This window comes from Tympanuchus pallidicinctus, unplaced genomic scaffold (assembly GCF_026119805.1).
Source record: "Tympanuchus pallidicinctus isolate F22 unplaced genomic scaffold, pur_lepc_1.0 scaffold42, whole genome shotgun sequence".
In the NCBI taxonomy this organism is placed as follows: Eukaryota; Metazoa; Chordata; class Aves; order Galliformes; family Phasianidae; genus Tympanuchus; species Tympanuchus pallidicinctus.
The window spans coordinates 1,079,761-1,102,948 of record NW_026294761.1 but is presented as its reverse complement, the minus strand read 5'-3'; the positions used below and the strand labels follow the sequence as shown (position 1 = coordinate 1,102,948).

General features: G+C 48.4%; 2 protein-coding genes across 3 annotated transcripts; both read right to left on the bottom strand.

Annotated features, from left to right (window-relative positions):
• Window positions 1-238: 238 nt before the first annotated feature.
• Window positions 239-3,426, bottom strand: NKX2-6 (NK2 homeobox 6). The gene is made up of 2 exons (XM_052701973.1): window positions 3,262-3,426; window positions 239-1,608 (listed from the first exon to the last, which is right to left on the bottom strand). Exons 1-2 carry the CDS (start codon window positions 3,371-3,373, stop codon window positions 1,139-1,141), a joined length of 582 nt encoding a protein of 193 aa, XP_052557933.1. The 5' UTR covers window positions 3,374-3,426; the 3' UTR covers window positions 239-1,138.
• Window positions 3,427-12,581: 9,155 nt separating this feature from the next.
• STC1 (stanniocalcin 1) lies at window positions 12,582-22,806 on the bottom strand. 2 transcript variants are annotated; one of them, XM_052702011.1, is made up of 5 exons: window positions 22,518-22,806; window positions 20,251-20,393; window positions 19,283-19,494; window positions 15,753-15,970; window positions 12,582-14,326 (listed from the first exon to the last, which is right to left on the bottom strand). In XM_052702011.1, the coding sequence occupies exons 1-5, from the start codon at window positions 22,633-22,635 to the stop codon at window positions 14,250-14,252; spliced, it is 768 nt and encodes a 255-aa protein (XP_052557971.1). In that variant the 5' UTR covers window positions 22,636-22,806; the 3' UTR covers window positions 12,582-14,249. The 2 variants fall into 2 exon arrangements, with proteins under 2 accessions (XP_052557971.1, XP_052557972.1); XM_052702012.1 differs by having other exon boundaries at window positions 12,582-15,970.
• Between the last annotated feature and the right edge of the window lie 382 nt (window positions 22,807-23,188).

Below are 23,188 nucleotides of genomic sequence, written 5' to 3'. Positions count from 1 at the left end.
AAGCTGGGCAATGTCCCACTTTCCAGTGAGTCCTTTTGTTCCAGTGATGCTCATTGCATTTTCCTGCAGCTGGACCATCAATCCTGGTGATGTTGGAGCTGTTCATGTGCTCAACTCATCTGTCCATAGGTCTGCCCTCATTGCCTGGCTCAATCCTTTTTTCCTTTCACTGCTGACTGCAGAATAACTCATAACACTGGTCCAAAGCCAGAGGTTTCGGGTTTGCAGTGACAGGGACCCCCTCATGGCCATTTATTGCATTAAATTTTGGCTGATTTGGGTTTTGCGGGAGAGATCTGCCTCATTTTGCAGTTGAGCAGTTTCTAATTTGGGCAAGAAACAGGAGACATTCAAAGCAATGTTGGATGTACCCAGCAGAGCAATCCCACAAACATTGGGATTTTAAGCATCTCCTGACCTCAGCCTTTGGGAAAACCACTCCAAAGATACACAGGACTATAAAAGACATCTTAATACTTCTTAAGTCTCATTCCCAGGCTGAAATACATGTAAAGAGAGATGTACATAGAAATGTACATGTATGGTCCTTTGGTCCAGCAAAGCATTCAGTGCTGGTGGGTTTGGGTCCCTGCTGGCTCAGCACCAACACTTTTTTTGCTTCAGATGTGATTCTCAGATGCAAATTGTGGATGGAGAGGTTAAAATGCTGAAAGGGAAAGCTGAGAGAGGGGAAACACGTATTCCCACCTTTTTTTTTTTTTTTTAATTGCAAATAATAATCATCATCAAGACAAAAGTGAACACCTGCGCTGGTAAGTCATTAAGAAATACGGATATCCCAAAAGATGAGAGGAACTCAAAGCCTTAAATAGAGCATTCATGGAAAAGCAAAGGCACAGTGGTGTGCACAGACCCTGTTTCCTTAGGAAGAAGAGCAGCATCCCATCCCTAAGCATCCCACAGGAGCATCCCTATAGGGTGGGATGGGATAGAATCTGTGTTTGTGTCCTAATAAATAAATGCCTCTGGTCCTGAGGTCCCCGGATCTGAAGCACCAGAAATCCCTTTCCTTGGGCTGGTTGGTGGGGACGGAGGCACCACATCCTGCTGTCCATTACGGCTCCAGATGCCCCCATCCCTTTCCTGGGCCACATCCCAACTGGTGCTGAGCCCAATCTCACGGTATGAGCACCCCAGTGTAGCCCACCCCATAGCTCACCCCATAGGCACCATAGTAGGTGCTATAGGAGTAGGGGCCGACGGTGACCCCATAAGGAGCCAGGTGGGGTTGGGATCCCCCAAAACAAGGATTGCCATCTCTGACCAGCACCGGAACAGCCACCCTACGCGGTGGCAGTGGGTAGGTGGCCATCTCCAGGGATCTATCCTGCCTCTGCCTCTTGCATTTGTAACGCCGGTTCTGGAACCAGATTTTCACCTGGGTGGATGTGAGCTGGAGCACGTTGGCCAGGTGTTCCCTTTCCAGAGCAGAGAGGTATTTCTGCTGCTTGAATCGCCGCTCCAATTCCGACACCTGAGTTTGGGAGAACAAAACACGGGGTTTGCGCCGCTGCGGTTGCTTGGGGTGGTGGCAGGGCTCACTTTGCTGCTGGTCTGTCTGCAAGGGTTGGGAGAGCAGATGTTGTCCTGCAGAGGGAAAAGCCCGAAGCAAAGTGAGACCCCAGCATGATTTTGCTGCCAACAGGGAAATAAATTGGGAACGGGGCCCCAAAAACCCCAAATGTGATGAGATTCCGACCTAGTCCTGCTGCCTCTGAGTTTCCAAAGAGGGAGTCAAATGGGGAAAGAGGCCTCTGGGATAACTTAAATGAGTTTTTCCTATGATATTTAGTGGAAATTCAAGAAAAGAAATCCTTCGTTTTTGCGATCTGTTGCATGAATTTTGGGTAATGCCTCATTTCTGACTTTCTTACCAACGGGTGCTGCACCCGTGGCAATCACAGCCCAGAGAGGCACAGGGAACATTGGGTTTGCTGTAGGACAATGTACCCCAAACCTCAAATCCCCTTCCCCACATCTTACCCATGGGCATGGAAGCACCCACAGTGGTGGGAACACCCCGAGGGATGGAATCACCCACACACAGCCTTCACCTCCAGCACCCCAACCACGTGGATCTCCGAATTTAAGCAAAAAGAAGGATCTGGGAATGAAGGAAGAAAACCTCAAAGATCTAGAAGAAAGTGGAATTTAGGAGGTTTGGTTGGTATTATTATTGCTGATGTTATTATTCTTATTATTTTGCTGCTCAGGGATTGCTGTGCAGTGATTCCTCGCTGCTAAGATGCGCTCAGATCTCTTGGAAACCCTATTATGGTTTGGGGAGATTTGGGGGCAAATGTGATGCTGGAAGGCTCCGGAGTCCTTCCCTGCATGTTCCCACCCTTCCCATCTCTCTGCTGCCTCATCCCAGTGCCTCCCAGTCCTCGAGCTCCTCTCTTAATGGTTTTCCCGTTAATTCCACTCCGCAGCCGCCGGGCTTTAGGGAAACACGAGCAAAGGAATCCTTGCCCGATTTAGCCAGAAGGGAAAGAGGGTCCCCATCCGATTCCCTCTCTGAGCTCTCAACCTCCGAACACCACAGGACGGAAGGGGGGAGGCGGGGGGGTGTCCCCTAGCGCAGTTTTCCTTCTCTCCCCGCGGGGACAATTTAGAGCACATCGAAATAAAGCGTTGTGTCAGCACGAACCGCTCCGAATTGGGATTGTTAGGCAGGATCAGCCTCAGCGCTGCCCGTCCGGGGGAGTTCGGGTAGATCTGGGCATGCGGGGGTCCGGGGGCGACGCTGCAGTGGGGGAACGGGACAGGGTGAGGGGAGAAAAGGGTGCTTATGGCCCCCCCAAGGGAAAGGGATGGAGATGGGATGGAGATGGGGCTGCTTTGTGCCCCCTCCCCGTGTTGAATGGGGTGGGAAAAAGCCCTGAAAGAAAACCCGAAAGAAAACGGAAGGCGGAATAAGGGGGAAAAAAAAGGAAAAAGAGGGAAGAAAAAAAAAGAGGGGGGGGGGGAGGGGGGAGAAAAGAGGGGAGGGGACGAAATGAAACGGGAGGGGAAAAAAGGAGAAAAAAGGGGGAAAAAAATGTAAAAAGGAAGGGAGAAAAAAATCGGGGGGGGGCGGGGGGGGGGGGGGAGGAGAAGAAGGAGAAAGGCAGAAAACGCCGTTATCTCCCACCGGCAGCACCGAGCGGTGCCACCTCATCGGGGCTGAGGTTCCACTGCCCTCAGTTTGTCCGCTCCGGCTGTCCGGGGGGCTTCGAGGGTCCCGCGGCTTCCACTCACCCGACTGCGGTTCCTCCTCCCCGGAGGGGCTGCGGCGGACCCCGGGGGCTCCGGGAGCGCTGCTCTGCTCCAGGCTGAGGATATCCTCGACGGAGAAAGGGGTGGGCAGCATCCTCCGGGGGGGGATCGGTGTGAGCTCCTGGCCTCTGCCCTCCTGTTGCTGCGGCTCTACCTGGGGGTCCCGAGGCTGGGGGAGGGTTAAGGGAGGGCAGGTCGAACCCTTGAAGGGGGGTCAGGATGATTTACCCTAAGCTGGGCCCCCCTATAGCCCCTTTTTACACTCCCCACTCAGCTGGGTGGGAAGGAGCTGGCCCCCTTCCCCTCTGTATTTCCAAAACAAGGGGAAGCGAGGAGGAGGCAGAGCTGCAATAAAACAAATCGAGGCGATTTGAGCTCCATTAAGGTCACATTAGCGAGTGGCTCGGGGAGATAAGGGCTGATAAGGCGGCGGGGCGCAGACCACCTCGATCCTGCTGGTGGTGAAGGGAGGGGGATGCTGTGCGAGCCTCAACCACTGTCGAATTCCCATGCACAGCCCCAGTGCCTCCCAGTCCATTCCAGTGCTGCCCTGATGGGACTGGGCTGGCAGCCCTGCCATGGGTCCAACACGAGCAGCCCCAGTGTGGGGAGTGAGGCCAAACCTTGCCCGTGTGGCAACGGGGTGATGCTGGGCCTTATCTGGGCGTCCGACTCTTTCAATTAAAATTCCTGGGGCTGGTGTTTGCTGATAGCCCTGACAGAGAGGGTGGCTGGGTTGGGCCGGTATCTCCCACACCCTAACCCGTCTGTTTGGAGGGGCTGGACAAAGAGCAGCCCCAATGCAGGGCTGGAATAGGAGGGAAAATAAATGCGGTGGGCTGGGGAGAGAGAGGTGCCATAGGTTCGTCCTCAGCCCTGTGTAACACATGGGTTTGTTCCATCCCTCATTCAGAGCTTGGCATGCATCCATCACTGTGGGACAGCCCCACCACTGCTCTATTTCCCAGTGCAATGGAAAGGTTTGGACTGGAACTATTGGGCTTGCTTTCTTGTGAGGATTTGATAGTGATAAACACCGGGAAATACCCGGAAATGCTTCTCCCTCCTTTTCGTTTCCCTGCATCCCAAATGTTGCAGTCCATTCCAGAGAATCACAGAATCATTAAGGTTAGAAAGACCACTAAGATCATCCAGTCTAACCATCGACCCATGCCTACAAGCACTCTAAATCATTTAAACCAACTGAACCTCCTCTGGCTGGGGGCATCCCTGGATTGTCCTACCCATGGTACCCCGTGGCCAAGTTTGCTGCTGCCCCATCCCCTTAAACCCAAGGAACCTCAGCCCCGCTGCGCTCATTGCCACGTCGAAATGGGACCCAAAGAGCACCAGCAGGCAGAGCAAACAGGCAGTAACATTACACCTTGCCTTGTTGATGGCAGGAGGCAGCCGGCGCCAAGGTAAAATGCTTGGCTGAGAGCGAGACAAGCAGGAAGGAATTGGAGTGAGAGCCTTTATCCGCCCCCAGCGAAGGCACCCAGCAGAGATTGATGGCACTTGGCTGGATGTGCTTTCAGGGCTGCTGGCCTGGGGGAGCAGAAAGGAAAACAGCAGGGTCCCTGCTCCTCATCCCATTCCATGCTGAATTTTATTGCATCCACTCAGGGATATTGATATTGCCTCTTGCTTTAACTAGATTAAGTGAAAGCAGGAAGAGGATCCTCCTGGCTCATCTGAACTGGGTTCCTGTGGAGGTTGCTCATGTGGTTTCTGCTTTCTGGTGTTATCATCGGGCTCATCGAGGTGCTGTTGTGCTGCCGGAGAGTCTGAGGCTCTGGAAATGAGGCTCTGGGATGAGGCAGGAGGGTCTGCGCTCAGAGCAACGTGGGGATGAAACTGCAGAAGGCTTTCAATGGGCTGAAACCACAGCCGGGCAGCGCCGGGTGGTGAAATGTGGGCAGGAGGGGTGCAGGGTAGAATGCCCTCTATTTATCTCTCCCCAACCCCCAATTTTAGCCAAGTTGCTGAGCCAAACCAGAGCTTCTCTGCTGCTCCACGGTGCCATCACTCAGCGGCTGCGGGGCTGCTTCTCATCACCACCCTTTATCTATTCCTTCTGGATTTTGGAGGGGGGGCGAAGGGGGGAACTTGTTGAAATCAGCGCGATTACGCAGACGGATGAGATCCCAGAGCCGAGGAGCGGCGTTGCCCGAACTTTTGGGCAGCAGTGCCCTCTGCTTGGCCGCTGGAGAGATGCAGCTCCAGCCCTGCGAGAGCTCAACACTGAGCAGCGAAGGGAGAAGGGACCAAAAATCCTTCCCCTCCCTCTCCCCCGTGCTCTTTTTCCCATATGAAATGAGGCTGCGGGGTTTGGGAATCACTGAGCTGCACTCAGGAGATAAAAGCACTGCTTGCTGATGGAGAGCAGCGAGTTCTATTTAAATGGGAGGTTTTCGTGTTAGCATGAATAATTCGGTGTGCTGCTGGATGGGAAGAGTTCAAATTCCCCTCTCCAAAAACGACATTTTCAGTGCTTGGGAGATGAGCAGAGAGCAGAGCTTTGTCATCTTTGCTTTTGCTGTGATTAAACCCCGTTCCCGAGGACGCTTGCAGTGCAATGCAATGCAGTGCAAGGAGGGAAGGAGGGATGGGAGCTGCAGGAGGCAGTGCTGAGTGCGAGCGCTGCTGCTTGTTGCAGGCAGCCTTCAGTCGGCAGATGGCACAAGAGCTGTGGTGGAGCGAGTGCGGCAGCTCGGGGAGAGTCTGATGCAAAGAGGAGAAAAAATGGTGAAAAATGGGGAAAAAGGGGTAAAAAATGGGACAAATAGGGAAAATGGGAAAAAGAAAGGGAAGAAGTGGGGAAAAATAGGGAAAATGGGGAAACGATAGGAAAAAATGGGAGGAGATGGGGGGAAATGGGAGAAGATGAAGAAAGTGGGAAAAAATGAGGAAAAATGGGGAAAAATGAGGGAAATGGGAAAAAAAGGGGGGGAAAGGGGGAAACAATGGGAGGAAATGGGAGAAGATGGGGAAAGTGGGAAAAAATGGGGAAAAAATGTGCGTGTCCCCACAGCTTGCTGGAATTCAGCTGGGATGCTGGGATGATCTCCATCCATGACTTATCCATGATACAAAGCCTCTCAACTGTATCTCCTTGAGAACAAAATCTCTGCATCCTCACTTATGAACCTGTGGTACAGATTTACCCCAGTTGTCCCCTTGCGTCCCCATTGCTCCCAGTGCTGTGGTTGGCAAACACTGAGTGTTGCACAAGTGTTTGTCACTGGGGTTTGCTCTCTGCATTGGGACAACGAGAGGTTCATCACATGTGTTTGGTTTGCGGGGCGTTTTGTTTTATTTTTTCTTCTTTTGGTAACCGGAGATATTTATTTAAATCCAGAAGAGAGCATTTGGGTGCTGAGCCAAGAAGCAGCTGAACGAAGGAGAATTGCTTAATTCTCTCTCTGATGTCATCCGCGGAGCCTCCAGGAATGACAGCACTGAAGTGAAACTCTGCTTCGTGTAACTCACAGGGCAGGGGGAAATGCATCATGCATTATCAGCTACTACATGTCAGAGATTTCCTCTCTGTCGCCCTACCCACCCTTAAAGCACACAAAGTGGCTGTGAGCAACTTCCTCCGGCGCTGGGAATGGGTGAATCCCTGCGAAGCGGCTGTGCGGTGCTCTCTCCCTCCTGGCATCTTCTTTGTGATCCCTTTTTAATTGTTCTCATGGTGATTAACAGCTCCACCATCAGCCGTGCCTCCTTCGTCTCCCCGGCACAAAGGCTGCCAAAAGGAAGATTCTCCTTACGAGCACAAGTGTGTGGATTGTGCACATTGGAAGCTCCTGCATCTGTGACCTCTGGAAGCAGAGGGCCAGGGATGCTGCAGGTCCTTTAGACTGATGCTTCCCACAGCAGTTTCACTGCGTTTAGTTTTGCTTTTCCCATTTTTGTGGCCTGGGGAAAGCAGTGGGGCCAGGTTACAGGATGGATCTTTCAATGTCCCACAGATTTCCCCATCACCCCCCAAAAAAAGCCCACTGGGCAAACTTCTGAGGGCTCAGCTCACTTAAAAGACTTTTAAAAATATGACCAAAAGTTTCTTTACATTATTTAAAAGCCTCTTTAAAGAGCAGCTGCCTCCTATTAATACCTCTTGGGCCGATAATCTCTGCTCGGATCTATCTTTAGAGCTCTGCCAGCATTAATGGGGGCTGGAGGTGCAGCTGAACACACAGCAGAGGGAGGAGAAGCAAAGAAAACCATGGTTTTTGGGGTGGGTTTGGAGAAATCAGCCCCTGGCTTGCACAAGGAACCCCTGGCAGCAAAGGTGAGCTATGGTTGCCACAACTTCCTCCCCTTTCCCAGGATGGGTTTTTGGCAGGGAGAAGCACCGAGCCAACAGAGCAATGCTCAAATCCCAGACTTCTGAGATCTCATCAATAATTGTCTTAACACCAAATTTCAGCAGAGCTGGAGGTCTGAAATGCTTTGCAAACATAGAGCAGAGGCTGAGCCCATCACCCAACAACCATCCCCCACTGCCCATCGCCCATCACCCGTCACCTTATTTTCTTTCCTGCAGTTCCTTAAACGAGACCCATCCTTGGCTTGGCTTGGTTACCTTCATCCCAAGGGCAAATGTGGGGAGTCAGGGAGCTCAGATCTCAGCTGGGCTCTGCAGTGCAGGAGGTGGCCAGAAGCTGTCCCACGTCTCCTAGCGCTGACTTGCACAGCTCATGGACATTCCTCTGTCCGATGGCTTCTCAGCATGGGAAGAGCTCATGACCGTGTTAAAACAGCATCCACAAACTGTACGACAAGCAGCCAAGCACATCCAGGGGTGCATGTTAATTTAGAAAACCGTGGCATTATTCATCCCTTCGTATCGTGCCCATCAGGGATGCTGGAAAAGCTCAGGCACGTCACGCCAGGTCCCAGCTTTGCCTCCAATGCCTGCTGGAAATACAAGATACAAGAAAGATTATTTTTTTTCTCTCTAGATGGCAAACAATGCAATTTTCCAGCAATTTGAGAGCTATTTGCTATGCTCGTGGCAGATGAAACATTTCAATGGAAGACCTTAAAGATGAGCCAGGTGCCAACACATGCAGCATTTCCATGGCATGATAGTGCTTGGCAGTGATATTTGGGAGGTGCTGGCCTTTGGCAATGCCATTGTGAGCAAATTGGACTGGGGTGACCGTTGCAGTTGGCTTTGGCCAATGGGGATTTGCTCTTTTAGTCTTGCTGGATACCTGTAGGCTGAGAATTTGCTTTTATCAAGGGGGACAGTGTGAAAAATCCGATGTATTTATGGAAAATTCCTCTGGGTGCTGCCCTTAATCAAAGCACCGATGGTCTCTGAGCAAAAGGTCTCTTGTATTTGACCCTCATTAAGGCTTAATGATGGTGCACGATTCAGGCTCCCAAGACAGAATCTGGCTGCACAATGCTGGGAGCAGAGCAGGACACCTTTCCACGCCAAAGAAAAAAACCAACATTGTCCTTTTGGTAATCTCATTTTTTCAGCCAGCCCGTACCACTCCCCATCCTTAAGGGAAGTTTGCTCCTTGACCTGGGAATCCAGCTGCAAGCTGTGCATCCTCAGGGGTGGGTCTGCCCTCAGCTTTTTCCTCTGATGCCATGATAAAATTTCTGCTCTCTGTCAATCAGAGGGGCTGCAAGTGTGCCTGGCCCCAGTGACGAAGAGGAAAGGGCTCGTGCGTCGTCGGGATGCTCCTGACTCACCGATGGCAGCTCCACCTACATGGCCTCACATTTTCCCATAGGGATTTGCAATGCTGAGCAAAGAAGCAGCGCTCGTCATCGGTCCCTCTTCCTGAGAACAGTGCCTCTGCTCAAAGGAAGGAAAGATTTCCCCCCTTGGACAGGAAAGATCCACAGCTTCATGGCAGGATACGGCGGGCTGAAGGGGGAAGGAAGGGGTTTTCTGTGTGAAAGCAAAGAGAATGTGACAAATCTGAGCTGAAATCGTGGCATTTTTGGTCTGTGGTAGAGGTTGGTGGGCAGGTGCATGGGGTCAACCTCAAGTATGGACCTTAGCATGGGAGCAGTGAGTGAGGGCATGGGGGGAGGGATAAACTCCACAAAACAGCTCAACTCCTCTCTTTTTGCCCAATAATTGATCTTTTAAAATAGTTATTTTGGGGTGCTTTGATGCAAGGCCATGCTCTACCCTGTGGCTGTAGAGATGTATACTAGGTATATAGGGATAATTCCTATATATAGGAAAGGATACGGAGGACCTCATCTAGGTCATTAGCCACAAAACCTGATTTGCCACAAATATGAAACTCAAAGCCCACAGATGCCACATTCTCATCAAAGTCATAGCCAGAGAACATAAGTGAGGCTGAGGAGCACATGCGGAGCTTTAAGCAAACACTGCCATATTTTGAAAAAAAAAAATAATATATATATATATAAACTTAATCATACCAGGTTTTATTATGAGCCCATAAATAAGAATAAATAGTCATCTGGACTGCTTAAGTTCCCCAGCAGAGAGGAAAATGGTGTTGGGCTGATGGCTCCATGGAGCCCTGGGCCAAGCATCGCGTCCGGAGAGGAGCAATGATTTTGTTCTGTAGCAAAAACAATTAAGCTCCAAGCCTTGAGACGAAACAAAGCCCTGAAGGAAACTCATAGGAACCAACAGGATTTTTCTCCTGTCTTCCATAAAATGGGGTTTTGCTTTTAAATCACCATTGTGAACATCTGCCTTTGTGCCCTGAGCTGCAGCATCCATCCCATAGAGGTGTCCCCATGGCCTGGCTCCTCCCCCGGGCTACACTGGCATCTCAATCTGCCAAAAAAAGGAGAGCCAAAGGGGAGTGAAATGAGAAAAAAATTCCCATCTGTGTGAAAATAATTACATCTCCCCCATGAGCTCATTCTGGTTTTACGAGTTTTTCCAGCTGTGGGCTGGAATACAGCCTGTGCCTATCTCAGGTATTTTCTGCCTCAGGTTCTTGAACTTGCAGCACGGATCCCTCTGAATTGTGGAGATAAAAGGGGTTCACACCAACATTATCCCTCATGGCAAAGGCAGTGTTTTCAAGGGAGATGCCAGCATTGGAAAACAGAAATCTGTGGGCTGTCAGCACGGTGAGGAAGAGGCATCTTGGTGGAAAATGCTGATATATTGAAGTAAAGTAATTTGTGTGAACAGCTTATCCTGCTGGATATCTCCATCCATGAGGTAGAAGTGCTGTGTGTCCCTCCCTCAACCACATGCGGGATCCCAAGGGGATGTAATCCCCCAAACCCATCCCCAAGACTCTGGCACTGAAATACATTAAGATATCAGTTGGGTTTCTATAGCTCAGCGGTGAGTTCCCTACGTTTAACCTGCAAAGCCTGCATCCATTTGCTTTTTTCTGCCTTTTCCTTCTTCATCTAACCTTGCACGATGGGAACAACCAGTGCAGCTCAGTTCGTTTGAACTTTGGTTATATTTTTAGCATCCTGCTTCTTTCATATTCCCAGTCGTACCGGCTGAATCACGATGGCAAAGACAATGTCCTTTATTATATTGTGGAAGGGTGGTTTTTTTTTTCCTTTTTTTTTCTGCTCTTTATTTTTCTAAGCTCGCAGGAGGCAGGAAGTTCCCAAATTTCACTCCCAGCCGCTTCATACGGTGTCACTCCAAGTGCCAAAGATCACACTCCTTCTCCTCTGCTCCCAGTCTTTCTTTCTCTCCCCTTTCTCAGAACAGCAAAGCAGGAAGGGTGAGGGCCAGGAAAATCTGAAATGATTTTCCCCTTGTTTTGTAACGAAACTTAAAAAACAACGGCGAAAAAAGAAAAAGGGACAAGACAAGAACAGCAGTCAATCATGTACCTTGGGCCTGGGCCAAATCAAATTAACTCCTGGGCAGTTTGTTCCATGCGAAGGTGACAGCAGGACTTCCATGCGCTACGCTCGCCATCGCCGCGCTGAGATTTCCTCTCCTAGGATCCATTTCTGTGCAGAATTTCCACCACGGTGATGACTTGGATCAGACCCCTGTTGCTGGCAGCTCTTAAAATCAAAGCTCTCGTTATTAGCACTGGTCAAAACACATCTTTTTAGGTTTTTTTTGTTGTTTTTTTTCTGAGTAACTGGTGAGAAACGGTTGCATTTCAGAAATATTGCTGCAGTTGGGGATAACAAGGTAGAAATGTCCCATAAATGAAATTTTCAATGGTAATAATGATGATAATAATAATTACAAAACATCAAAAAGCTTGATTATCTCCTTTATTCTTTGGAAGAACTTCACTTGACTCGTGCTGCCTGCTCTATACACTGTGTGAATGAACTGTAGACATTTTTTACCTATAGGATACGTAGTCCCACCAAGAAGTCAACCTCAAATTGAGGAGAAGAAAGGAAAATCGGTGTTACAGTGCTGCAATCTCTTGTGGAGAACAGAGCATTGTGCTGGAGAGCTCATGTGTAACTCACCTCTTCCATTTGGGGCTGGAGTTCAGCACTGATGACTCCGTGCCCTCATTGCCTGCTTGAAGTCTTCCTGCTGTGGGGGGCAATTATTGCAATAAAAGAGACTTTCAAGCAGAATTTGTTGGGTAGGGTGACTCCATCCATTCAGGTGAGGTGCTCTGTCCCTGTAAAACCTCAATTCTCTAGGAACAATTTCATTTTATGGTCGATGAGAAAGCCATACGGGCTGAAATCTATGAACACTGCGTAGGAATAGTACTCGGTATTGGACAGAAATTATTTATAATGGTTATTAATTGCAAAATAGCTGTGAAACTCAGCTTTTAAGTGTAGCATCTGTACTACTCCCAGAGCTCTACGCTTGCAAGAGCAGAAATGGGAGCTTTCTTTTTGGAAACATATAATTCACTGTTTATCTGCAATTTCTTTTGGTCAGTTCAAATTGAATGCTGCTTCCTTTGTTGCTTTGGCTCCTAGAAAATGGAGTGGGTGGGTTCAGTAGGTGCACGTGTTCAGAAAGTGCTTTGGGGGATTACTACTTAAACCAAAACGTCAGACAGAATCATTAAGGTTGGAAAAGACCTCTATGATCATCAAGTCCAACCGCTGACCCATCACCACCATGCCCACTCATAAGTTGTTCAGGTTGGAAAAGAACTCTATGATCAAGTCCAACCATCAACGCCCCCACCACCACCACGTCCACTAAATCATGTCCCTAAGATGGTGACACCCAATCTCCACGCCCTCTTAATGAGACAACCAAAAGGCACTTGCACAGCCAGGTGCAATGGTGTGCTTGTTGGGCATGACCATGATCACAGTGAGGTTCAATGAAAGAGCCAGACACAGAAAAACTCCTTAAATTTGACATTTTATTTCATTGCAGAAGAAAATCCAACATAGGCCTCATTATGTTATGCATCTTCAATTATAAAAATAAGCAAAGAAAATAACTTGCATCTTTCTCATTACTATGATATGTTTCAAATAACCTTTATATGAACACACTGAGCTTTAAAAATGTAATTTAAACAATAAATAATGACATATACCAGATATGCTCACTGTTTATTCCAGTACTCAGCAAAAAAACAAAAACAAAAAACCAAAACTCTCTCCCCCTTCTAAGTATCTTTAAATTATAAATACATAATGCAAATTTATAATGGCACAAAACATCTAAAGTGCAAACAAATCACAATGAGAATCATGCAAACATTTCTAGATAAGCCCCTCCCCGCCTCCGAGAGAAATCATTTCTGCAGTGAACGCAAGATTAAAAAAATAAAGCATCAGAGATTAAATAAAGTGTGAAATAGCTGGACTTACTGTTGAGAATCATTCCCCATCTCCAGGGGGATTTCTCTCACCTAATTCAGACCATACCCATGGGGCACCGTTCCCAATCGATGGGAAGCGCCACCATGTCCCCCTCTGCTGATAAGGGAGAGTTTAAGTGACCAGCTTAGGCTAAAAGTTTGGCAAGGTGAACCCCAAGTCTTTGGATTTTTTCTGTGCTTGCAGCTTCCTCACTGAATCATTGATGTTGGAAGACCTCTAAGAGCATCTGGTCCAACCACCAACCCATGCCCGTGACCTCGTGACAAAGCCAAACAAGCCTTGGGTTCCCAGTGAAAAAAAAAAAGATAAGTGAGGAGAACCCAAAAAGTTTGGGTTTGGACTCCCAACCTTAAATCAACTTCGTAAAGCTTTGGGTTTTCATAGAAGTGCTGCACAAAGCAGCATAGAAATCAATTGCCACCAGAGCATCTAGACGAGCTCATTGAGCTCTACTGGCATCAGCCCACGGGGAAGTCAGCTGGGAGCTGCTTTCTATTGCCCAGAGCCATCCTGCTGGGACACTCCAACCAAGTGACATCTTTTTGGAGCCACTGCCCCCCCCAAAATACACGCACTCAATGCACAACCCCAGCAGATCTCCCAGTTGTGGTGTAACGCTGCACAGCGCACAGCCCCAGGGCTAGATCTTCAGTAAGAGCCAAACTTTTAGGATCACGGTGTTCAAAGGGACTTTGGTTTTCACCTTGCAAAACTTTATGGTGTCGGACTCTATATACACCTGACTTTAAGAACGAGCAATATTGCATCTTGTTTGTCCTGGACTGCACGATTCTGAGTACTCAAAAACAAAACAAAACGAAAACCCCAACCCTCTACCGTCAGCAACATTTTTTGCTGCTTACAATTTCACGACAGCACTTTTGGGCTACATTTAATGAAGACAGCAGTATGAGAAATGCTGCCACTGCATCTGGTTTCAATATATTAGCAGCAAGTTATTGTTTAAAGGCTTTGTGGTTAAAAAAAAAAAAAAGAAAAGAAAGAAAGCAAGAAAAAAAGAGGAAAAGAAAAAAAAAAAGAGTTATATTGCTTTAGATTTCGAAAAGAAAAAAAATAGATACCTCCTTTATTAGCTCTCTAACTAGTTGAGCAAGAGTCATCCACGCCGCAGACAGGCTCCAGCGGGACAGATTTTGGAGCTGGCCGTGCCGATCGCGTGCCACAAAGGGCTACTGTGCAGAGAGCGGCGTCGGGGGAAGGCCCCCATCCGCGGCCGTGGGACCGGCCCTGGTCCTGTTGGCGGAGGCTGCGGGAGAGACGGGTGGGAGGAAAGGCAGGTCTGAGAGCTTCATGCATGCGCCTTGCTTTGCTGCAGGAGCTTACGATACTTTTTTTCTCAAGATTTCCTGCCTTTCCCCAGAAATGACCTTTCTATGGGAAGTTTTGCCTTCGGGATCCCAAAGAACCGCCTGGCGTTCCCCCCAGCAGCTCTCCAGCAGCCTTGGGTACAGCTATGGCCACTCTGAGCTCCTTTTGCTTTTCTCTTCCCCATTTCAGCTACGAAGAGAGGTTTGTTTCTGGCCAAACGTTTTCTCTCTTCTGTTATAAAAAGGCCACAGAGTAGAAGGTGAGCTCTCAAATATGACAGAGATACTATTTCCAGGAAAAAAAAGAATAGCTAACTTACAAAACTAGGTTTATGCAATAAAGTTATTATATTCTGCTCCTGTCAAGCAGACTCTCATGGAATTTATGTACAGTACATGACAGATTTTAAAACTATTTATACCACAGTTAGAGCAAGACCTTTAATACTCTTGTCTTAAGACAGGGTTTGTTTTTGTTAACTTCTCTTAAAGCTTTAGACAGTTAAATACAGTACATAGATGTTAGCTTTTAAATACAATGCAATATTATGTAACCTTCTGACTAGCTTTAACCATAGACTGGCACCGCTTTTAATCATTTCCGTAGTACAAAATGTTCCTTTCCTGATTTTCTGTGTATCGGGGGAGGGGGGGGTGATTTGGGCTCATTTTGCACTGTGGTGCCAGGTCATGGTGATGAGAATCACCCACAGCTAGTGAGTTTGGTAAACCAACCAACAGGTTCGTAAACCAACGAGTTAAAGGAGCTGTGTTGGAAGAATTAGGGACTGCATGACGCTAAGAGACCAGGAATATGACATTCATATTCGTCCATGGCCAGCACAGATTCATAACACGAATTCCACTGACATCATTAGGATGTGCAATAGTTGTTAGTGCATCTATTGTCGCCTACCAGCTTGCTACGAGCGAGAATCGGCGATTCTCCTGGGTGCCAAATCTTCAGACCTCAATGGTGTTAGTGCTACAGTACTTTAGGGTTTGGTGTCTGAAGGCCTGACTGCTGCACGGTTCTACTTGAGACTAGGATCGTTTGGGATCACTTTTTGTGGGGAAGAAAAGAGGGATGGAGACATTTTGACGGCGGGAAAGCTGAGACACTGAACACAGACCCATGCAAAAGTTGGTTGGAGAGGAATAGAAAATATCAATGACTAAATCTAAAACCAGTTCCTAGTTGTTATTAAAACTAGCTACAGTACACTTGGTTTGGGTGCATTACTCTTCTAGAAGAGAGACTTCAGCTTTGGTAGTGCTTAGCATCCCTTACACCCATCGCGCGGCCGAGGCGTTACGCGCTTTCGGCAGAGCTGCGCTTGGCGTGGGCTGGGCTGGACCCCTCACCTCGGAGGTTCCTGAAGTAGAGTTTGAGCTTCTGCGGCTCGGTGATGCGTCTCCTGGCGAAGTCCGTGCGCGGGTGGCCCTGGGCGCAGTGGTCTGTTTGCAGCAGGTGGAAGAGGCTCGCCATGTTGGGCCCGATCTTCTCCATCAAGCTGTCCTTGATGGTGCTCACAGTCTCTTCGTCGCACTCCAGTAAGCTTCTCACCAGCTTGTTGTAATACCTGCAGGACAGACTCTGTTACTCAGTCTCCCTATGGCGTGACCAAAGAAATGAGGTATGAGCTGATCCCAAGCCAGCAGCACTGCCCATGCAGCAAGACTACGGAAAGCAGAGTTTTAAGTCGTTCAGGATACGTTCATAGAAACACAGGGGCTGGAATCTTAGAATCATAGAATGGCTTGGGTTGGAAGGGACATCAAGGATCATCAAGTTTCAACCCCCCTGCTGCATGCAAGGCTGCCAGCTACCAGATCAGTGCTAGATCAGGTTGCTCAAGGCCCCATCCAACTTGGCCTTAAACACCTCCAGGGACAGAGCATCCACAACCTCTCTGGAAAGTTCCAGCACCCCACTGGAATGGTTCAGGATGTGTTCATAGAGTCAGAGAGGTTGGAAAAGATGTTAAGATCATAGAATCATAAAAGCTTTTGAGTTGAAAGAGACCCTTAACAGCCATCTGGTTCAACCCCCCTGCAATGAACAGGGACAGCCGCAGCTCCATCGGTGCTCAGAGCCCTGTCAGCCTGACCTTGGCTGTCTGCAGGGATGGGGCATCCACCCTGAGGAGCTAAGTCGGTGTAACTGGCTTAAGCATGTGTTTTATTCTGCTCAACACCTCAAGCTTCTAAAGCTTCAGAAAGAAAAATAATCGCTTCTTTCCAATAGGCAGATACAGCCAGGATGGCCTTTCCTACAAAGGAATCCATCCCTGTGGATCTGGTCCCACAGCTCTGGTCCCATCCCCTTTTCTCCTCCCTTCCCTTCCATGTAGAGAAGGACTAGAGGAGGGAGAAGCAGCTCAGCTCAGAGCCTGACAGATGTGTGCACTCCCTGGGGACAGATCTTTGGGACATACAACTGCCACTTGCAGTGAGCTGACTATGCATTAAACCACACGTGAGGACCTTCTGCTTTCCCCTGTTGCATGCTTGCCCACTGCTGCCAACTCAGCCCCAAGCACACGTTCTTTGCAGGAGAAGGGACCCAGGAAATTGTGCTGACTGGTTTCCCCAGCACTGCTTGAGCTGAGCGGAGCATGGAACTATGGCAGCACGCAGCCCTGCGTGCACCTCATGCATCTCCCTTACAGGCAGAAAGTTGGGAAAAGAGGGGCAGTCCCATATGTTCTGCCTGAAAGGACAACGGGGAACTTATTTTAAGCCTTTAAGGTCACCGTGACATTTTTCCACGGGAGCAGAGAAGAGAACAACCTGCAAGAGGAGGAGGGGAAGGAAGAGGGAAATGGGACTTTGCATTCAAGCTCCTTTCCTTGCGTTCAGCTCTGCCCTTTAGAGCTGTCAGTGGAGGTCAGGTGAGGTTAAATTTCTCCTGCATTCGAAGTACAAAAGGAGCAGAAGCATGGCAGTATTGTCATTGGATCACACACAGATGATGGTGAATGCATCTGTGCAAACCATACAGGGCACGAAGGACAGATCCTACCCACTGCCCAGCACCATGCAATCACATCAGAGTGCTTTCCACTGCTGGAGCTGCAACCTGGCGGCTGCTGATGCCTCTCTAGGCTGAGAGCAAAAGCAGCAAGGCTTTCCTCTGCCCATGCCATGAGATTAAATCACAGGAAGATGCTATGACCTTTAACTACTTCCTCCTGGTGTCCCAGGCCAAGTGGCACATTCTTATTCTGACGCTATGTTGGGACAGGGGCTGGGAAAGCAGGATGCTTTAGGAGACCTTCATGTAAACTATTAGCTGGGAAATCCTGCTGCTTTTGTTACTCAACATGTCATAATATCCTTTGGCTTCGAGGCGGGCTGGCAGTGGTGGGGGAGGCGTTCCCTCTGCCTGGGGACAGAGCAGCTCTGCGTTAGGCATGGGAGGAACATCCCATCCACACGCAGCATCACTGCTGCTCCCTCTATGGTTCTTGTCCCTAAGTCCCCCTTTGCCCCACTGTCCCGCAGCCCTGCTATCCCTGGTGCAAACAGTGCAACGTGCTGCTGCTCTACATCCCAACTCACATTTATCTGGGGGAAGAAAGAAGAAAAAGCCACACTGGAGCTCCTGGCTTGGTGGACAATGAGTTCAGTCATCTATCAACTCCCTTCTTGCTGGAGGAATTGCCTTCCCCAGTGTATGATTTTCTGGATATCTACAATGCAGTTTTCAGTGATGAGTTCATCCTGGACAGAGATGAAACACCTATATATCATCATCCCACCTATGCTCACATAGGTCTGAAGGCTTAGTATGCTTCTTGATGAAGTCAAACAGCCACCCCAGAGGAGCTCCAGCAGCTAGCCAACGCGTTATATTGCAGCTCGGTCTGTTTGCACTCAAATTCTAAGAGCATATTTACTCAAACTGCTCAAAAAGATCCCTTTTATCCCAATCACAAGACTCAGCACTGATTGTTCCAGGATTTAGAGGAAGAAATCCCTGCCCTTGCAGCGTGACTGCGCAGACTGCAGCAGCTCCCTGAAGCCTCTCTGTCCCTTGTCCTTGGAGATGGGGACAGGTCAGGTCTGTGCTCAGATAAAGCACAGAGAGCAGCGTGACGTGGCCATTCCTGCAGGCAGCCCTTGCTAGCAAGGAGGAACAGGGGTGAAACAACCCTAAAAGAGATCATTAGGAACACCAGACTACTCTAAAATATGTTCTACTGGCTCACGCCACAATAAGGTTATAGAATCTGTTTACTGGTTCCATTTCAGCCTTCCTAATTCTTCATATCTGGACCTTCATTTGACATCAAGCTCATTTGCCAGGTACCAGAAAACCAAAAAAGAAGAGAATGAAGTTGCAATAGGTTGAGTAGCTCTTATGTGCTCAATCTGATGGATGCTATATTAATCATACTGGATTGGTACTGAGAAGGTCTGTTTGCCTTCTGCATTCAGTGAAAAGTCTTCTGCATTCAAACCAAAAGAACCAACATTTAAACCAGCTCCAGGCATTGAAGCAATGTATGTCAATGTCAATTTTACAGCTCTCCCCCGGAGGTGTTTATAAGTGTATTTATCGAAAAAAGAATCAGAAGAATGCTGGTAAAAATTAAGGATTTGAAAAGACACAGAATTACAGAGGCTGAGCTGCATTAGGGCTCATAAGAAGTTAGAAATGTGAGGAATCAAACTGACCTTCTCTATGCTTACTATTTTTGAGTTGGATCGCATGAAGGGTTGGATTGGAAGGCACCTCAAAGATCGCAGAACCACAGGATGGGATGGGATGGAAAGGATCTTAAAGATTATAGAACCGTAGGAAGGGCTGGGTTGGAAGGGACCTTAAAGACCATCCAGTTCCAACTGGATTTTCGTGTTGGATTTTGTGTTGCATTCTGGCCACGTACCGGTTTGAGAACTGATTTGGGAGCTGCACGACCTCTGTGATGGCTTCAGGATTCCGCTTTGCAATGCCACACATGTCCAGCTTGCTGTAGCACTCCTCCTGCACTTCGGAGATCATTCTTTGGAACGTGGAGCACCTCCGGATGGCGAGGAACACCTTGGATGTGACTCCATTGGCGATGCATTTCAAGCTTTCTTTCACAAAAGCTTTTCCCTGCAAACAGAAGAAAACCCTTAAAATGCAATAGATTTCATAGAAAGGGATGTAATAACAAACGCTCTGCTATGGCTGGCTGCTATTAATTACCCTTCCTGCAATTACAGACCTGCTGGAGGCCTCTTACCAAGCATGGCAGGGAGCTGGACCACAAGTGCTCTGTTATTGCAGCGTAGTTAGGAGGCAGAACAGCGAGCTCCTGTTCCCAACAGCTTTAAGCAATGGAAGCATTGGTGTGAGCAGCCCACAGCTTTGGGAGTACCAGCACCAGGGATGGACCTAATCCTGCCCTCCACTCTGTACACCAGGGGCTGGACGCATGGGAACACATACACTTGGGGATGGAAATGATGGAAAAGAATCTCTGGGAGAACCACATAGCTGTGATATTCTCCTATTCATCCTGCTGCAGCTCTGGAGGGGCTGATCTGGCCGTGCATTCCCAGACCCGGAGACTTCCAATTCAAACCCCAGCCCCGTGCCAGGTCCCACAGTACGAGGACTCACTTTGTTCAAAGAACGTTTATATTTCCTCCTGAAGAGGAAACTTCGCTCTCCGCCCCACTCAACGCTCCCTGCCAAGTCCTCACACATAGAGTACAGTATGTGGAAAATGTACTGCAGAAAATAGCCCTGAAGGATGCGCCTGTGGCCAAACCCCAACACTGTGGTTCAGAGGAGCGGCCAAGAAGAACTGCAAGAAAGGAAGGGTTAAGCCTGCACAGAGGAAAGAGAAATGAAGGCGTACCATACCTGAGTGTCAAATTTAGCAGCGCTGTAGAGGAAGGACTTGCAGATGTCGTACATTCCATCCGTGTCACACGTGGAGTTCTCCAGACAGGCAAAAGCCCCACAGCCCACCTGGAGGGCACTGTTCAGGCAGCGAACCACCTCGGCTGCGGAGAGAAGCACAAGGTTAGTGCCCATCACCAACACCGAGCTGTGGGCCGTGTCATGCCTAACTGCTGGGCAACTGTTCCTTGGGATGGGGAGAGAGGGGACAAAGAGAGGCAAAAGGCTCTGCAAAGCAACAGAAATCGTGGAACTGCAAACTGAGGAATAGAGCCTTCAACTACCAAAACATTCAGCGGGTTACTGTGGATTAAAAGAGAGGTGGGAGCTGTTGGTTTTTGGGTAGATGGAGACTTGGAGGTCCATCCTAACCTAATTCTCATGGTGTGCACCCATAACATTACTCAGAGCTCCCATGGACAAGGGAGAAGCAAGGAGAATGGCCCCTTGAGGTCATCCCTAGGGTCATAACGGAATCATACAGTGTTTGGGTTGGAAGGGACCTTACTGATCAGAGAGCCATAGGACTGGTTGGGTTGGAAGGGACCTTAAAGATCATCTACTTCCAATGCCCTGATGTGTTAATTTTCAGTGCAACAAAGGACTTGAACAAGCAGCTTGGTGCTAATATGGTACGCAGCAACGCACAAGCGTAGCTGAGAAAGGTTATGCAGCTGAAGATCTGCACAGAGAAGCGACATGTGGGCACAGAAAGTTAAGGCAATGAAGATGACCATGCATAATTAACATCTGTGAGGCAGGAGCCGATCTGCGCAGAGGGATATCCATGTCATCTCATCTTTTTTAGTGCAGATAGTATGCATTTTAACAATGAATCAGCAGTATTGCCACATGATTGCCCCGAAGTTAGTAGGGATTAACCTTTTTTGGTAAACTGAACATCTGTCCCCTTATGTGTCTGTGCAAGGCATATTCATTACTTTCGCAGATCATGTTACCAGACATTCTTTAGGAAGAAATGCAAACCCAGAGTCTCCCATCGAGATCCTAGGTGTGGGAAAAGTGAGGGTTTGCATTTAGTGGAAGAGGAAACACCTTACACAGAACTAAGTTGTAGCCTAAAGATGTATCTCATACCTAGGAGAAAATAAAATTAACAAAAATCACCCAATTAACCCCTCCTCACGCTCTGCCCCTGCTTACATGCCTGAAGGGAGAAATATTTGGTAAGATCATCCTCTTCCCAGTTCATAACCTCACAAGTCATTCCCATAATTATGCTTCCACAGGTTCAAATTATAACTTTGCTTTCAGCAGACTTAGTATGCATTAAGCTTTTATTGTTTTAGGCACAGTGCAATAGTGAGACCCTATGTTTCTATAGCAACCAAATACAAAAGGAAATTGAGCAAACACCCTAGTATAATGCTGCAGAGCCTTGCAGATCTAAAATAAGACATCTGTTAATGAGCTCTGAATTAGAGACATAATATCTTTTCAGTATACTTAGAAGAGAGATTTTTAATTTCCATTGTTCAAGACAATGTGTCCAACTTATCTACGCATCTATAGTGCTCAAAGTGGAGAGACTCCAGTGCTGACTTGCCAGCAATTTTTTTTTTAATCTATTGTAAAAGCAACTTTGCTAAATGTCACAAACGTATTTTTACAGTACCATCTAACTGATAGCAATCAGTTTGTGGAAATAAATGCTGGCGGCGGACAGTTTCTAGGTTACTGCATTCTTCAAAGTCACACATCTCCCCCCCTCTCTGAGCAGACAGATGTTTGGCAGAACAATGGTTCAGCCAAATTTCCACGGATTTTATCAACTTCCTAAAAAGCAAAGAATTTCACTGCAGGGGAGTTGGACCGGATGACCTTTAAGGGTTCCTTCCAACTCAGGAGATTCTGTGGTTCTATGGATTTAAAGTAGAATTGCGATGGGAGAAGAGAGAGATACATGCAAGCAGAAGGGGAAAAAGTGCACAGAACTCATTTAGTAGATGGGGGAGGAGGCGAGAGAATGAATTACATCCTGCAAGCAGAGCACACACCGGTTCCTGACCCAGCTCTGAATGAAGCTATGCACCAACATCATCCTCAACCAACCCCTTACGTTAATGCTTGCTCCTACCAGTTTACAAGGAAAAGAAGAACCAAAAACAAAATAGAGGAAAAGATAAAAATAAAAATCAGCAGGAGATACATCTGAAACAGTGGAACCCATCGGGGCTGAGGCTCAGAGCCCTCCTTCTGGCTGTTACCTGAGTTCTGGGCTGCAACCCTGGGCTTCCTGGGGCTCACAGAGTCATTCTGTTCAGCTTCGTAGGACGCGGACGCACTGATCACCAGCAGCAGCAGCAAACCAGACTTTAGGAGCATTCTCTGACAAGTTTCCGCTAAGTGTGGCTTTTTGGCTTTTTTTTTTTTTTTTTTTTTTTTTTGGTGTATGTGTTCTTCCACTCCGGCTCGAGCAAAGATGTGGAGCTGGATGGGAATGCAAGGAGCGAGCCCGGGCTTGGGGGGGGGGAATCGCTGCCCTGCAATGCGTGGTGACCCCTCCGGCTGCGCTCAATGGGGGACCGGGAGCAGCGCTGAGGGCTTTTATAGCCGCCCTTATCGGTCCCCCGCGGGCTGCCGAGCCAATCGCGAGGCGTTGGGCAGAGCCAATGGCAGAGTGGACTCATTCAAAGCCCTCCGAAAACTGCAACTTCACAGGAAGAATATTTTCCAGCCCATTAAAAGTACCTGCCAAACGACGAGCATCAAAAAGTTCATCGGTGGGAAAGGGGAAAAGGGAGAGGGGGGTGGGGGGGATGGGAGGGCACTTCCCATGGAGGATTGAGCTCAAGGAAATGACAGCGCGGCCCGAAATCTTCCCCCACTCCTAAAAAGTCACCTGCCCTTTAAGGAAAGATATTTTCCCATCTGTTCG

Bases quoted from the DNA above. Each gene is read 5' to 3' on its own strand.
- NKX2-6 (XM_052701973.1), bottom strand. From the start codon at position 3,373: ATGCTGCCCACCCCTTTCTCCGTCGAGGATATCCTCAGCCTGGAGCAG. The intron at 1,609-3,261 runs GTGAGTGGAAGC...TTCCCTCTGCAG, and splicing joins GGAGGAGGAACCGCAGTCGG to GACAACATCTGCTCTCCCAA.
- STC1 (XM_052702011.1), bottom strand. From the start codon at position 22,635: ATGCTCCTAAAGTCTGGTTTGCTGCTGCTGCTGGTGATCAGTGCGTCC. The intron at 19,495-20,250 runs GTATGGTACGCC...TTCTGTTTGCAG, and splicing joins CTGCTAAATTTGACACTCAG to GGAAAAGCTTTTGTGAAAGA. The intron at 14,327-15,752 runs GTGAGGGGTCCA...TCTCTCCCGCAG, and splicing joins CTACTTCAGGAACCTCCGAG to CCTCCGCCAACAGGACCAGG.